The sequence below is a fragment of the Lissotriton vulgaris genome, chromosome 5, assembly GCF_964263255.1.
Source record: "Lissotriton vulgaris chromosome 5, aLisVul1.2, whole genome shotgun sequence".
Taxonomy (NCBI): domain Eukaryota; kingdom Metazoa; phylum Chordata; class Amphibia; order Caudata; family Salamandridae; genus Lissotriton; species Lissotriton vulgaris.
Genome location: NC_141693.1, coordinates 1,178,591,365 through 1,178,606,957, shown reverse-complemented (window position 1 = coordinate 1,178,606,957; position 15,593 = coordinate 1,178,591,365). Strand labels below are relative to the sequence as shown.

The following is a 15,593-nucleotide window of genomic DNA, read 5'->3' as shown; positions in this document are numbered from 1 at the left end:
AAAATTGCTTTTCCCTTGTTTACCACAATATTAAATGATTTGCTTAGTTTCAAGACAACATACGATAAAGGAAGAACATTTTCCTATACTAATATTTTAAAATATACTCAACCTGAATATGTTTAATACATTTCCTAGACTCGAACTCTTAAAAATATTTCAAGTCATTTTTCAATTAAAAAAGTATATTCCTCTTACTATTTTTTTTTCAAAACACAGCATACATTAACTCTTAACTTATCATGTCATACAAACTTTATTTAAAATTAACCTACTTATCCAAACCAACTCCTTTAAATATTTTAAATAATTTTAACACTACTGTGAATATAAAATTGTACTTATCTCTTTGAGCAGCAGCAATAAAAGAAGAGTACATGAAGTAAAGGAGTTTTGTTGAAATTGGAATGTTCTTAGGAGTTCTATATTCTTTGTTCTAAGAACATGTTGTTTTCTTCTTGCTGCTGAGTGCTGGCAATAAAGGATTTATTGCATAATGTTGGCCTCCGTGTCGTGCCATAAAATTCAAAGGCTCCCACGGATATTTTGGTACTGTCATTTCTCAATGCGTGTCCGTCGTCACTTATCAGTTTCAGAGAACTTTTCTTGGCTAAATTTTCTTCGCGTGTCTGTCTATATCATTTAGAAGCTATACGAGGTTTTAGGCTTATTTTCAGAGGCGCGCGGTCCTACTGTTTTTACTTTAGACCTATCAGCGTAACTTCCGGTTCGAGTTTGCTTTTCTGTCAGTGGCGGCAGCGCACAGATGGTCATGGTGCAGTCTGTGCAGAGTGGAAATTAGGACTCCTTGCGCGTCGGGGAGGCCTGGGAGAGATTCTGAGACAGTGTCCACGGATATCTGTGAGGCGGACAGCAGGAAACATTGTCAAGTGGCAGGAAAAAGACTGCGACTCAGAGAAACAACTTGGGAAACTCCGTGCAGAAAGGCCACAGGAGACCATAGAGATCCCGGGGGGGAGCTCCTTGTGGAGTAACGGGAAATTGAAACTGAGGACAGCTAGTGAAACTGTTTGGAAGAGAGACTGGGAATATAGTGAAACCTAGAAAGGACCAGGTAAAACGCGGTGTGGCTCAGGGAGGCTGGGCAAGACGGAGAGGACCTCGTTTCCACAAGGAACTCTAAAGTTCTTCGAGAGCGGAGGAGGCGCAGCTGCATCGGGGAAAGAGGCGCGAGGCTCCGAAAGATTTGGGCAAAAGCCTGAGGGTTTTGACCCATTGAGGCTGAGAATAAAGAGACTGTAAGAGTACCTACAGCCGGGAATAGTGGCTCTGGGTGTTACTGAAGAAGAGTGGGGTGAGCAGAGCAACTAAGACTGAAGTCCACGGAAGGACTTGTTGGGACCTGGTACCGATGAGGAAGACCCATACACTTTAAGACATTTAACAATGTCGGAGTCTAATACTCCCCGAAGGTCGGGGTTCAGAGGTGGTTCCCATCGAGGGTCAGGGCACACTCCGGGCCCTGTGCCATCACCCAGGACCCCAGGACTCCCCCGCTCGCCAGGCCCCGTATCTTCTCCTCGTACACCAATGCTTGTAGGCTCGCCCGCACCTTCTGATGAGCAAGAGGAGGTCCTGAACTCGGGCGCCAGCAATGGAGCTGAAGGGGATGATACAAGCCGCAGGCAGATTCGGCATCAATACCGTGAGCTCATCAACAGTGTACAACGTAAGTCTCTTACTTGCAGTCATCTGACTTAAGTCTTAAACTGGGTGAAACAAACAGCTCATCTAAGGCAAGCCGCGCATGCGTGAGGTTAACACTAGCTATTTAACAGAACATTCGAGCTATACTCCTTACTTCTTAATACACCTTATCGCATTCAGTACTGTAGAACTCGCTTGATGCTGCATAAGCAGTTCGATTAGCTATCAAAGCAAACACACTACCTTGCATAACGTGAACACATTCAGTGCAGCCGAAGTTGTATCCCAACATCCAGCGCCACATATACCACATGAACCAACACCACACTCACACCGGTGGTCGAAGTGGGCGGGATTTCAGGGGCACAGCGTGCCCATACTTTTTTTAATTTAAGGAAAACAGTTCCCATACTTTCTGTGAGAAGATAACCGTCCCAGGATGGGTATTTCAGAGAGCTGAAATTCATTCGCTGCAGTGTAGGCCAGAAAGATGAACAAACCTCTTGCCAGGGTGCCTGCTTGTTTGAAACAAATGTAAATGTGCACAGCAGGTCAATTCGCAAATGTAAAGGGTACTTGGAAGCCGGTATTGACTTTGATTAATGGAATCACTTGACACTTATTGATGACGCATTTTTTTGGAGTGATAGTGGAAAGAAATAACCAACCGAACTGTGAAGTGTGTGCTTTTTAAAGGGGTGTAACACAGGCCTCTGCACCCCTAACTATTCTGTGCTGCTCCAACCAGGATTAAATTCCGTGACTCTCTGGTTACAGACACAGACCTCTGCAGTGCATGAACTACTATATGATAGTTTATTTCCCACTGATTAATTTAACTTGCATTTTTTTACATTTAATTTCTGCGTTTTTATATGTATGTACCTGAAGATGAAAGAAGGAAAAAAGTAAGACAATATTTTGTTTTTTGATATAGCCACGCCTTTAACCCCCCCCCCCGCCCCCACTCTTACCTGCCCTGTCCCCATTGCCCACTGCATCACAGTTCCCTTACTTTTTTTGAATGCACTTCGACCGCTGACTCACACACACCTATCACAGACCATACAAATTGTAACCTGTCGCTTTCCAGTATTCAAAGGCAAACTGAATGAAACTGAATGCATTCCTTGGATGCCCCAGTACACTGCTGTCCAATCGTAAAGAAATGTAACCAGTTTTAGGCTCAAAGATCATAGTTAGCATCGGTTCGCTCTGCCAAGCCCAGTCTTCCCTGATTTTTATGTTGATCAGAGGCATCAGCAATGTTGTCAATTCAGCTGGGCACTAATCTGTTGACCCAGTGTGAAGTCAGATTAGTGAGCTAAAAGTTTGCTAGATCTGCCCCTAGTATTTTATCATCTTTCATAAGTTGCTCCGCTGCCTCCCTTATAAATATGCACACCCATACTTTGGTATGACGTTTTTTGCTACATTCAAACACACAAAAGATGACAGGAGGATGCTTTCAATAAGTCTAGCACCGTTCGTGTTTTTGCTGCATTCACCACAGATTTAAGGTATCATTTTGATGTGAACACTCACAACCTGCTTTACCTTCCCTAGTTCTGGCATGCTCTACATTTCATAGGTAGTCTCTTCAGTTTACTTCCTACCTTCACTTGTCCACTGCCACAGAAGCCAAGGTCAACCTAACGCTAATATTTTGCTCTCATCTCAATATGTCCATCCCCCCTACATCTGCCCTCACATGTCTACTTACCCACTGGTCAGCACACCGACTACTAAACATGCACTAAGCATTTCCTGCATGCTGTCCACAACAGTTCCATATGCCAGTACACTGGCACTGTCACTCAGCACCAGTGCTTAGTTTGTAATGTAATGGTAAGGGCTGATGCCTAAAGCTGTGCTAAGAAGTCTGCTGCCGGCGCTATTAAATGTCAGGGTATCAAGGTTGTGTAGTCCTGAATCCACCCCAAGTGTCTTTAATATACTGCCAAACAGCCCTTGCCCATTTATCTCCCTTGCTGGTTCCTTCTTTCTCCCTTAGTGGTGGTTTTCAGACATTCTCTTCCTACACCTTACCACTTTGTGTGTTTTCCCCCTCTTGCAACCAGAAATTGTCTGACATAGGAAAATAAGTGCAGGTACCCAAAAATTAGTGCTGGTGCCATCCACCAGCTCAAATTAAGCACTGTTCAGCACAACACCAGTTCCCTCTACCCACCCTTAAAGCAATGTTCCTAAACCATGGCTCTGAATGCCATGTTGCTCTTAACTCAACGCTTGTACAACTTTCCCCATCCCTTGCACTTTCTGTACTGACATCAGCAGGCCCATCATCCCATGGGCTTGCAGCTGCATGTTTTATTTCCTTCACATGGTTTGACAGATAATGCCACAAAAGTTGATGGTAGGAATGCTTGCAATATGTCTAACCACAGTCAGTCGCTCAGGGTAGCATTCCAACCCATCGTTATTTTGGCCACCATGCCACCTCAGTTTGCACCCAGCCATATTAATATCAGCCATGACCATGCTCCAAAGCGAACATTCATGCACACCAGTCTTGACCATGCCCCAATATGAACATTCAACCCGAACTGCCAGGCCTAGTCTTCCCCAACCCGGAACACAAGCAACCCAACAACATTTTTGCCAAGATTGGGGCTTTTCGGATGGGCGTAGCTTAGTGACAGTGAGAGCAAAACCCATATCTGGGCATACACTTAGCCTCTGAGGGCATTGCATCTAACACAGAAAAGGTGATCGGAGAAATGCTTCCAATAAGTTTAACCAAAGGCAATTGCTCGAGGTAGCATAAAACCCCATTGTTCTTTTGAACATCATGCCTCCTCAGCAAGAAATTACGCTACACTACCTCTGGCGTCCGAGCCTTTAGGAGCTGTTTGGTAACGTAACCTGTGACAACGCATATTTTGATCATGGTCATTCAAGACAATCCAGAATACTGCAGCAATGTGCCCAAGCACTAAGCTCCAGTCAGTGGTAGAAATATGATTGCTATACACATCAGTAATTTTTTTTGTTATAAAAAAAACAATTACACATCAGTAATTTAATGTGATTTCTGAACATGGATGTTGGCAACTATTCCCCCATATGTCGTCATTAAAGAGCAGTGAACAAATACACAACTAACATGTTCCTGTTGATTACACATACATCTTGTAGTCAAAGGCCGCATGGAGTCTGTCCCCTTCCACCTCTTTAAGCATGATCCAAAATCTCGCTAACACACCATTTTTTTTTTGTTTACCACATAGACTTTCCTTGGTAGCATTTTATTTAGAATCGGAAGGTACAGGTTTCATTCTGCTGCTTTGTCTATTTCACAAGTAGCTGGGATCGTTAATCAGTGCTTACTTGAAAGTTTAGCCAGAGACTGGCTCAACATTTTCGACTTAGTTAATTAGAAATACAAGATCAGCTTAGATGTAGCATCTTAAACAGACCGTTCAATGCCATGGCGCAGTAGAGTCCAGGTACGAAAAGGCGTAGCTCTAGGTGGCGGTGTTGCAAGGGGTCATAGCAGTGGCCTTTAGGTGGAAAGGCAGTTCTCTAGACTTAGTATTGTCTCCTGAAGTGTAAATGTGCATGTGCACACACTGCGTATCACATTAGCTGTATTACTAAATGTTCTCCCTCTAACTCTTCTGTCATGTGTGACAAGTGTTTTGATATGTGCTTGCTTTCCTTTAGTTCTGCAACTTTTCAAATTTGTTTTGTGCAGAGAATCGGGAGGACATGCTAAGTTCACGGAGTAACAAGCTCACAGAAGCCCTGCAAGAATGTAACAAACTCTTTACAGGAGGTAAGTCAATCTCCTCTCAGATAAGACTCTGCTGATAGGTATCCAGTGGCAATGTCGATCGCATGCTTCACCTTGTCTATGGCCAAATATGGGTGCATTGTATTTTGACTTTAATATAAGGCACAAGGCCCTCTGTATTACCAAAGGCTCCCAGCAACTTTTTTCCTCTTGCACACATGACCCATAATACTTTACTTGCACTTAGTAATTATGAGGCATGTGATCTAATGTCCTCCAGCTTTGCCTGTTCTGCAAGTCATCTACATCGTCAATAGATGGCAAACTCAAGGCCATAACTCTTTAAATTATGCTAGCCATACTTCGAGCTATGGATGGGATTATGAGTATTTTATGGTGGTTCTGCCCCAGGCAATCTTGTACTACTATATAGTTGCAATAGTTATGTAGAATCTGTGACCTATATTTGAAAATTACATCTTACTTACCAGGTTATAAATTGATTGTTCACTGAAACTTAGAATAATAACATAAGCCATTAAGGATCAGTGCAAATGTGATGTTACTGAAATTTTGTTACAGATTTCTTTTTGTTCTGTATTTGTTTATTTCTATATCCAAGCTTTGAAAAGAACATTGAAGAGTTACTGCTGTAGAACTGTGATTACGTGTAACTAGAGATGAGGAAAGGAATAGTCGCAAGACTAGAAATGGCCAACGAGCTTCTTGGTGTATTAGTTTAAGCTAGGATTACGGAGTCTAGTATGTTAGATATGTGAATCACAGATTATGGCACCAGAAAGTTTCAGTGCCACAGAATGATTAAAAATGTTCTACGTCTTTAACCAAGCATCATTTGAAGTTCCACGCTCAATGCAGAACCGTAATCTCATTACTGCTGAGAACCAAGAACTGATCAATGAGCGTGGAAAACACATTTCTTCCTACTGCTTGAATCCAAAGCTAGCTTTCTTTAAATGCTCCGTGATATTTAATTCAATTTAAATTTGTTTGATTGAAATCCTAAGAATTCATCACAAAAATATCTAAGACTATACATGTAGAATATAAAGGCTAAACACTGAAATGTTACATACAGAGCCTACACAACTTAAATAGTTGTGAGTTTGTTTTGTACTCAATACAACCTAGCATACTACCAATGTAATGTACGTAGTTGCTAATTTCATTGTGCGGACATATAAATTGCAATCTGAAGAATATCCAAGCCTAAGAAGTGGGCTGAGCTGTGCTCCTCCTCCAGAAAAGAAACTTGAAATAGTCCAGCCAGAGACAAGGCTTCTGAAACCAAATGAAAAGGAAGAGCTCTATACTACACAAAAATGAGTAATTGTTAGGAATGCTATTGAGCTGTTTAATGGAGAAGTTTAAAAACGTAGTTCTGTTGCTGATTAAAGCCTTCAAAGGTAATAAATAGGAGTAACCTAAAACCAAGTGGAGTCTTTGATTTTTTATTAAAGGGGAAACTTAAATACTTTTGAGTGTTTGATCAACAGAAGATGACAAAAAGCTATTCTATCATTTAGAAAGCTCTTAAGTACACTGCCGTCCAAACTAGAGGCCCACACTGAAGTGTGCTTCAGTCAGGTACCTGGTAACAGTCACACAATGTCTTTGAGGTAGTTTGTTTTCTTCGTTGCTGCCATGTTTACAGTGAAGTATTTTTCTTTTTGTTACCTCATTTATTCTCAATAAACATATTGTCGGTTTTATGCATGTGTTTGTTTGCCATTCTCTTTACCAACTCTGCACGCTGCAGAAAAATAATTATTCACTATATCCTTATTCAGCAAACCTGATTAACATGTGCTTATGTATGGTATCTGATCACCTGGTCGGTGGAGAAAATGGCATAAAAAAGACCAGCTATTTACCCTCAAATTCCTGCTTTGCGGAGAATATCCTTTACAGAGTTGAATTTCTATTTCAGATCTGTTCTTTCATATCTGTGCAAATCCCTCCTCAATCTTAACTCTCCTGTCAATCTCCTCTGTGTGTGAGCATATTGAGAAACCAAGATGCTTTCTTCCCACAGTATCTCAGGCCAGAGAGGCAGCCCTTGATGCCCAGTTCCTGGTGTTGGCAACAAACCTGGGGAAAGAAAAAGCCAACCAGTTACATTCAGATATGACTGTTTTTGACCCAACAGCGTTTGCTGAAGATCTGGTAAGAATTACTTTTTGTTTTGGGCTCCTTCCTTGAGCCAGCGTGCTGTTTAATAAAAAAAAAAAACTTTGGTCAGTATTAGAAATGCAATCTGAATACACACAGTTGATGCACATATACAAATACATAATTAAAAAAAACAAAAAAACACCAGTTTCACAGTCAAACATAAGCAGTAGCTATCGAGCTAATGCTCCCCATGTAGAAGCGTGGGTGGTGGAAGTTGTAAAATGTCTCCTCTTGTACTCCTATATTTTCTTTAAGCTCTTTACCTAGCAGCAATATCTGTCCTGTAAAGTGTATTATCTTTATCTTTATAGACTTAGCCGGAATCAGACCTGTCCCTATTTTTTTATTTTTTTTTTATTGATCTTTTTTGACAAAAATGGAAGATATGAAGGTTACAGAACAAGCTACAGCTCAGTAATGCCTCCGACTATAGCGTGTATGCCATACTATACATTGTCTTTAGGCGCGTAAGTAAAAGGTAACATTAACAGCTGCTTTGCTGAATTTTACTCGTTATGACCTTGCAAAGATGAAAGGCTTGGTCTGCCTCCGCAAGGCTAAAACTTGTGATCTTCAGATTACAGTCATACTTGCATTCCCCTTCTCTTACCTTTCTGCAGCTGTGCTCAACCAGAAAGTAATGAACAGGTATGAGCTGGCAATGTATTACTAAATTGTTCCAAAATTAGAATAAAAGTAGCCCTTTGCTGGGCTTAGCAGCCACTAGTGCCCAGACGTGCCTGTTAAAAGGGGCTGTGGTACAGGTTCTTCTTAGGATATTCAAGCAGAGTCCCCCTTCATATGTGGGTGCCAATATGCACGCACAATCTGCATTCGTGTACTTGCGATCAATCAGCCTGCAATGAGATTGAGGTAGAGCTGTCTACAAACCATGTAGAAATTCAGTGTTTGCCCATGTACCCTGATGCTGAGAAAGGATGTTAGAGAAGCGTGGGGGAGGAGCCGCAGAATTCAGACCTAGAGTTGGACTTTTGATGTCCTCAAGTTGAAGGGTGCCGAGATGGTGTAAAGATTAAGGGATTCAATAATTCAGTCGTTTGATGGCGTATAAGGTAGCAGGAGCAGGTGCACTCTTTTTGTTTATATAAAACTGAATACATTTGATTAAAATATAAAAAATGATTACTGATTCTCAGTCCAGCTGTGTTAATCGAGATTTTTTTTTTGTGTGAAAATCTCTTTATTGCATCAATAATTAATACAGTCATGCGTTCATTTCTCAGTTACAATACTGTACTTTCTACATTGTATATCCGACTGTACAATTATCATCTTATCTTTCAATTTTCTTTTTGTAGTACTCCCACTTATTCGTAACTTCCCCCCCACCCATTCACTCTTAGCACTCTTCAGATCGCACACCTCCGTACCCTCATGGTAAAGTCAAACATATCTATACATCTGCGTATTGTATTCTTCCCGTTAACATCTCTCCCCTCTGCTCGTGTGTGCTCACCCTTTAAGTCGTGTTTCGTACTTTGTCATGCTGCCCCATCGTTCCCTCCAACCAACACATTGTTGACATCGTAATGAAAACATGCAGTTTCTTGTGTGCAGACCAGCACCCTACATCATTATTCTAGAAGCGAATCAGCACAAGCCTCAAATTCTGCTAGCATTGTATCCCATTCCAGCGAGATGTGCGTTTTCCTTAGGCCTCTGCATTCTTCCCTTCGCAGTTCCATCCCTTCTGCTCTGCCCCATCGCATCACCTCGCCGTGCCAGCCCTCCACATCCGGAGGTCTGGACGATTTCCATCGCATTGTTATTAACCTTTTTCCTAGTAGCAGTGCCAAGTCAGCGAAGCGGGAGGCTGCGCTCCTCTTTTTTTGCCTGTGGCCTAGACCTAGCAAGCTGTATAGTGGCGATGTGTAAGGTCAACCCGGAGCAACCTCCGCTAGAGTTTTATGAATAGTTGTCCAGTAACGGCCTAACTTGGGGCAATCCCATAACATGTGCAGCAGTTCTGCATCATCCGCTCTGCATCTGGGGCATGTATTCGCTGTGTCTGGGAACATGACATGTGGTTTCTGGGGGTGAGATATGCCCTGTGCACCACCATTAATTGGATGAATTTAAATTTTGGATTGCGGGACACCTTTTTAGGGAACTTAAGTATCTTCTCCCAATCCTTATCTCAGAGTACATGGCCCATATCACCATCCCATCGTGCCCGAGTGGGTTGCAGCGTGATAGCCCTGTCGCTTCTGATGCCAGCCGTCAGCCACCTCGTCAGGTGGCTGCCCGTCCCCATCAGATATTGCATTGTGAGGAGCGAGTTCGTGGGCGATTCTGACCCATCCCGTGTCCAGGTCGAGGTTATGTAGTGTGTGACCTGCGCGTGGAGCAGAAATAACGTGTCAGGGGTATGATGCTGATGTACAAAGTCTGTATGTGTCATGATAGCGTTCTCCGTGAAGAAGTCCCCTACCTGCAGGACGCCTGCTTGCTGCCACGTCCGAAGTTTCTGTTCCGTCAGGATACCGTTTCCCAGTGGTAGTCCCAGTAGGGGTATAGTGGGTGCATAGGATGTCGCCGCATTAGTGTATTTGACCGCTTTCTTCCAGTACTTTATAGCTAGTGTCAGGAGATATGGCGCTGTAGCAGGTACTCTACTGTTTGGTAACAGCAGTCGGTATATAGTGCCCTTGTTCTGTCCATCTCACTCATGCCTATTTCGTGTAGGTTGCGCCCCGCTAGCCAGTAGGCCAGCCACTGGAGTTGACTAGCGTAACCATAGGCGATCAGATCTGGCACCCCCATGCCACTCCTGTCCGTGGGTAGTTGTAACTTATCCAGGCTGATAAGGCGCCTGCCGCACCCCAAATCAACTCAGTCAACAACGTGTTCAGGGACCTGAGAAAGGTCATCGGAACCATGAGGGGCAAATTAGTGAAGAAATATATCAGCCTGGGTAATATCACCATGTTTTAATTGCCACCTTCCCAGCTACTGACAGGGGTAGCGTGTTCCAAAATTGTATTTGCGTCTTGAGCGTGTTGGTTGCTTTGCCCAGGTTACCGTCCAGAAGGTCCCGGGCGTTCCGGTACACCTGTATTCCTAAATATTTGAAAGTTGTAGGTGCCACTTTAAAATAGTGCGGTTCGAACCGAATGTGCGTATTTTCTAATGGATTGTTGAAGCCGTAACCATAAGACTTCGATTCATTAATCATTAGCCCTGATATGGCCCGGAAGTCACTGAATATTGCCGGTAGCGGATCCAGTCCGGCCGTCATATCCTTAATGTATAAAATGATGTCATCGGCGTAGGCCAATATTGTATGGGGTATTGAGTGTCTCTGTATCCCTTTCGTGTGTGCTAGCGTTCGCACTTTAATTAGTAAAGGCTCCAAAGCAAGTATGAACCGCAACGGCGATAATGGGTACCCTTGCCGAGTGCCCTTCGTTATGTCAATTTGCTCAGAGATACACTTGTTAGTGCGGACACGTGCCGTGGGGTGTAGATACAGCAGCGTTACCCATTCGATGCATTCATGTGGGATGCCAAACTTGCCCAGTATCGCAAACATATAATCCCACCTTAGGGAATCGAAGGCCTGTTTTAGGTCCAGGGAGATGCACCCCTCTCTTATTTCTAGCATCCTCTAGAGTCATTAACTGGCTCAATCTCCGAAGGTTCTGTGCAGTACTTCTACTGGCACAAAACCACACTGATCTGGATGTATTAGTGTTGGGATATATTGGGACAATCTGGATGCCAAGATCTTGCTAAGGATCTTGTAGTCCGTGTTTAGCAGGGACAAGGGCCTGTAATTTTCCAGGTGCAGGGCATTCCTGCCGGGTTTCAGTAGGGAGACTATTAGCGCCTGTAGTGTGGTAGGTGGTAAAGTGCGAGATTCCATCGATATGTTGTACAGAGTATGTAAGTGTGGGGCCAGTATGTCAATGTACGTCATGTTAAACTCGGCCGGCAGGCCGTCAGTCCCTGGTGCTTTGTTCCTTGGCAGCGCTTTGATGGCCTGTCTAATTTCGGCCAGAGTTATATTGTTTGATAACTTTTTCTGTTGTGCGGCCGAGAGTCATGGAATGGTTACGTCTGTCAGGAATGACTCCAAATCCGCATCCGTTAGTGGTGCATGCGGGCTATACAACTCAGTGTAGTAGTCTTTGAACGTGTTGTTGATGCCTAGTTGTGTTTGGACTACCGCCCCAACCAGTCTCTCACTTCTATTATTGGAGCGGCCGGTGGAGCGTTGCGCACCAATCGAGCCAATAGCGGACCAGATCTATCTGCCTGTGTATGTTGCCTGCATGTATATTCTCTGTAGTCTATTACGCACAGTTCCTCCAGTAGTTCCGCGTGTCGTATGTGTGCTTCTTGGAGTTGCGTGAGGCTGCCATGTGTGCCCGCTGCCTCGTTTTCAAGCATAGCTAGGTTATCCACCACTTCCTTGAGCTTCTCTAACACGGAGTATTTAATGCCCACTTTTGTACCCATCGCCACACCACGTATGGTCACCTTAAAGGCTTCCGATTCTATTTGTCGGGACCCAGCTGTGTTTTTGTTCTCAACAAAATATTTTTTAATGGCGTCTGACACTGTTGTCCTAAAGACGGGGTCCTCCAATAATTCAGGGGATAAGCGCCAGGTCTGGATCGGAGTAGGGAGCCTCCCCCATTGTAGCAACAGCTCCACCGGGTTATGGTCTGACAGCGTCTTGCCCATGTGGGTAACCGAGTCAATGGACCCGGACAATGTAGTGGAGCAGAAAAAACGGTCTATTCTCGTGTGCAGTTTGTGTGTCGGGGAGTAGAACGTGTATTCCCTATGGTTTGTGTTTTTGATTCGCCATGCATCTGTCAAATCCCAGCCACCCGCCCAACGTGCCAGTGCCTCCGCTTGTTTCTTGCTCTCTGCTGCATTTAAGGGGGGGTGGGATCTGTCAAGGCACAGATCTAGCACCGCATTGCAGTCTCCGCCAATTACCCAAACATGCTCCGACCACTCCGATATCACCCCACTAACAGTGTCAAAGAATTTTGACTGCTCTGTATTGGGGGCATAGATACAGCCCAGTACCACTATAGAGCCGTCCAGCAACCCTTTTACGAACACGTATCTCCCCTCTCTGTCTACCCGGTGCTCTAGTTTTTTAAATGGGACTGTGTTTTTAATCCAAATAGCCGCCCCTCGGGAGAATGCGGAGTATTCGGTGGCATAAAACTGACACTTCCATTTTCTGACCATTTTGGCGCCTTCCGCGCTGTTTAAGTGTGTTTCTTGTAGGCACACTATTGCCACTTGACGCCTGTGTAGTTGAGCCAATATCCTATGTCTTTTATGTACCGAACCCATGCCTCTCACGTTCCACATGCAGAGTTTATATGTGTTAGTTGTTGCCATTACAGTGATTATTTGTTTCTTGTGACTTAGCCAGCATTTTCAGCCCGTGTGTCGATGTGTGATACATTACGTGTGCTATCTTAGTGCTTAACTTCCCAACTGTAAGGTCCCTTCCTTCTAACTGTCTAGGACCAAACAACAGAACCCAACAGGGGTAAAAACACAATTCCATTTTGCCTTCGCCTGGGGGGTGTGCCCCTTCGTTCTGTCCCAGAGTCTGTTAACAAAAGTCTCTCTAGTTTCCGCCCTGTTAGCTGCACAGATCCCATGCTGTACACCCCCTTTCCAAAAATACTTTTAGGCATATGCATACATTTCCAGCCTGCGTCTCTTAGCCAGATTATCAAAATTCGTTTGCCATCTGCGCTGTGATGCGTGGAAATAACTGCAAGCTAGTGTCTGATTCCGAAGCCATTGTGCGCGAGCTGCCTTTGCGTTTCCGCCCCGTGTCTGGCATCATGGGCCGCCAGAGCATCCGTCGTCAGTGGTGCAATCTCCGTCGTGCCTTCCCCTCCTGTCGGTGTACGGGTTCCATTCATGACAGTCTCTTTGTCCACTGGGTCCCTTGGGTCTGGTCTTGTATCCATATTGTGTACAAAATGGAGGGAAAAGGAGGTACTAAAGAACAGGTCATCCTCCTAAAGAGATATATGTAGAGAAAGAGCCCAATGTCTGGGTTCAGAGACCTGTCTCGTGTGGTGGCTAACTCCCAGATAATATCTAAGTGTAGCCCAAGAAGAAAGAAAAAATGTCTTTCTTATAGTCCCCTCACTCACCGGAGTTTCCTCACGGTGACATGCTTCATCATTGGGGTCCTCCCAGTTCTCTACGAAAAGGGGCGTGCTACGACTTGCGAACTACGTAGGAGCACTGTAGTAGTGAAGGACTATGTGTGGTGTAGGAAAAGTGGAGTGGATGGGTGTATGTGAGTTTAAAAATACCGTGCTAGTGGGCCTCCATGTTTTATTCTGCTCCTAGACCGGTATGTTAAAAATGGGGTTATACTGTGCGCCAACCAATAATGTAGCTAGATTCAGTATATGGTCAACATGTTTCACGCTACCCCTAGCGTTTCGTCAGGACCATACAGGGACCAGCCCCGTATTGTGCCACTCCTAAAAAAACCTAGAATTAGGATTAGGAATCTGGTAGTGCGAAATTATATTTACAGTGATTAACGTTGTTCCTATTTGGTACACGTGTGGTTCAACATACATACGCTTGGCTTTTTGGGCGAATGTATTGCTCACTGATGAACCTGTAAAAGAAATGAATAGAACACAATTAAAAAACACCTCGCACCTATGTCAGCAGAGATCGGGGACATATGCGTCCTTCAACATGTACGTTTCAGATACACGCACATAGATGCACACAGTCTATATGGTGTGGTTTCACCATATTGGTGTGTGCACACTTTCAGGTCCGGTGTCTGCTCGCCAAACTGCACATGAAGTGAAATTAACGTGAAACTTCGTAAACAGACATACGGAAGTGACTATACAAAAAACAGTGAACACACATTTAACACACAACCAGAGAATAATCCAGATATTTACTTTTGTAGGTGCTTAATAGCACATCATGGTCTCTTAGGGGGGCGGTATTGCGTCGGTGGAAACAATGCTAAAAGAATTTCAGGACTGTAAAACACGTGGTTAGTAATCAAGCGTTTTTCGTAAGAGTCAAAGGCTTCGTATTCTCTTCCCTAGCTTAGGGGTTGAATTCGTTACACTTACTTCCGAATCAGCAATGCCGCGCAGTGTTACCAAGTTGCTTCCCCTCGGACCGCATCTTACAATGTGATCCGCGGGCTTGGTTTTTGTTTTCTCCGGTTTCTGGGTTGGAGCTAGACTGTCTTGCTCCGGCGGCCATCTTAGGTGGATGTAAAAGAGCCTTGTATCGGTCTTTCTTCAGTTTCATTTGTTTTAGCCCTTGTTAATGAAACAGTTTCATAAAGCCTCGTTTTTAAAAAAAAACCTCGTTTTCATAAAAAATGGGAATTCTTCACAATGCAGGGGGAAAGAACGTTCCTAAAAAAACTTTCATAGACTTTGTAATTTCAGGTGTACATAGCAAAATAACAACCTCATGGACGAGGTAAAAAAGGAGATTCAGAGTTGTTACATTAATCATAAGATTTTATACTGGTTTTAGGGACTTTGCAGTTCTAGTATATATCATGTCAGCGGTTGAAAGCACCCCAAGGTATATCATCGTTCAGCCCGCTTATATCTGTCTGCAATCTGAAAACCCAACGTTGCTCACGTTCATGAAGAGTTTTTTCAATGTTTTCTTTATTCCTTACACACTCGAGGTCTACCCATCTTAAGTCGTTTGGTGTGTGTTTTTTTTTCAATAAAATGGTTAGTCATGTGTGTGGTGGACTTCTTGCAACGTATATTGCTCCTATGTTCCACAATTCGTGTGCTGACCTTTCTTGAAGTCATGCCCACATAATGTAAATTGCAAGTACAAGTGATCAGGTATACCACCCCACTTGTGTTGCAATTAGAAAATTGTTTTAGTTGCCATGTGGTATTGTTGTTAAAAGTGACTGACTTGGTCACTGCGGTTAGGTGGC

General features: G+C 43.8%; 1 protein-coding gene across 1 annotated transcript in view; it reads left to right on the top strand.

The window, feature by feature from the left end:
• The first annotated feature begins 731 nt into the window (after positions 1-731).
• Positions 732-15,593, top strand: part of NSMCE4A (NSE4A component of SMC5/6 complex) — a 221,158-nt gene continuing 206,296 nt past the window's right edge. The window contains exons 1-3 of the mRNA XM_086922955.1: positions 732-1,690; positions 5,387-5,467; positions 7,482-7,612. Coding sequence (XP_086779081.1) covers positions 1,408-1,690; positions 5,387-5,467; positions 7,482-7,612 — 495 coding nt within the window. The 5' untranslated portion in view covers positions 732-1,407. The remainder of the gene's footprint in view (positions 1,691-5,386; positions 5,468-7,481; positions 7,613-15,593) is intronic.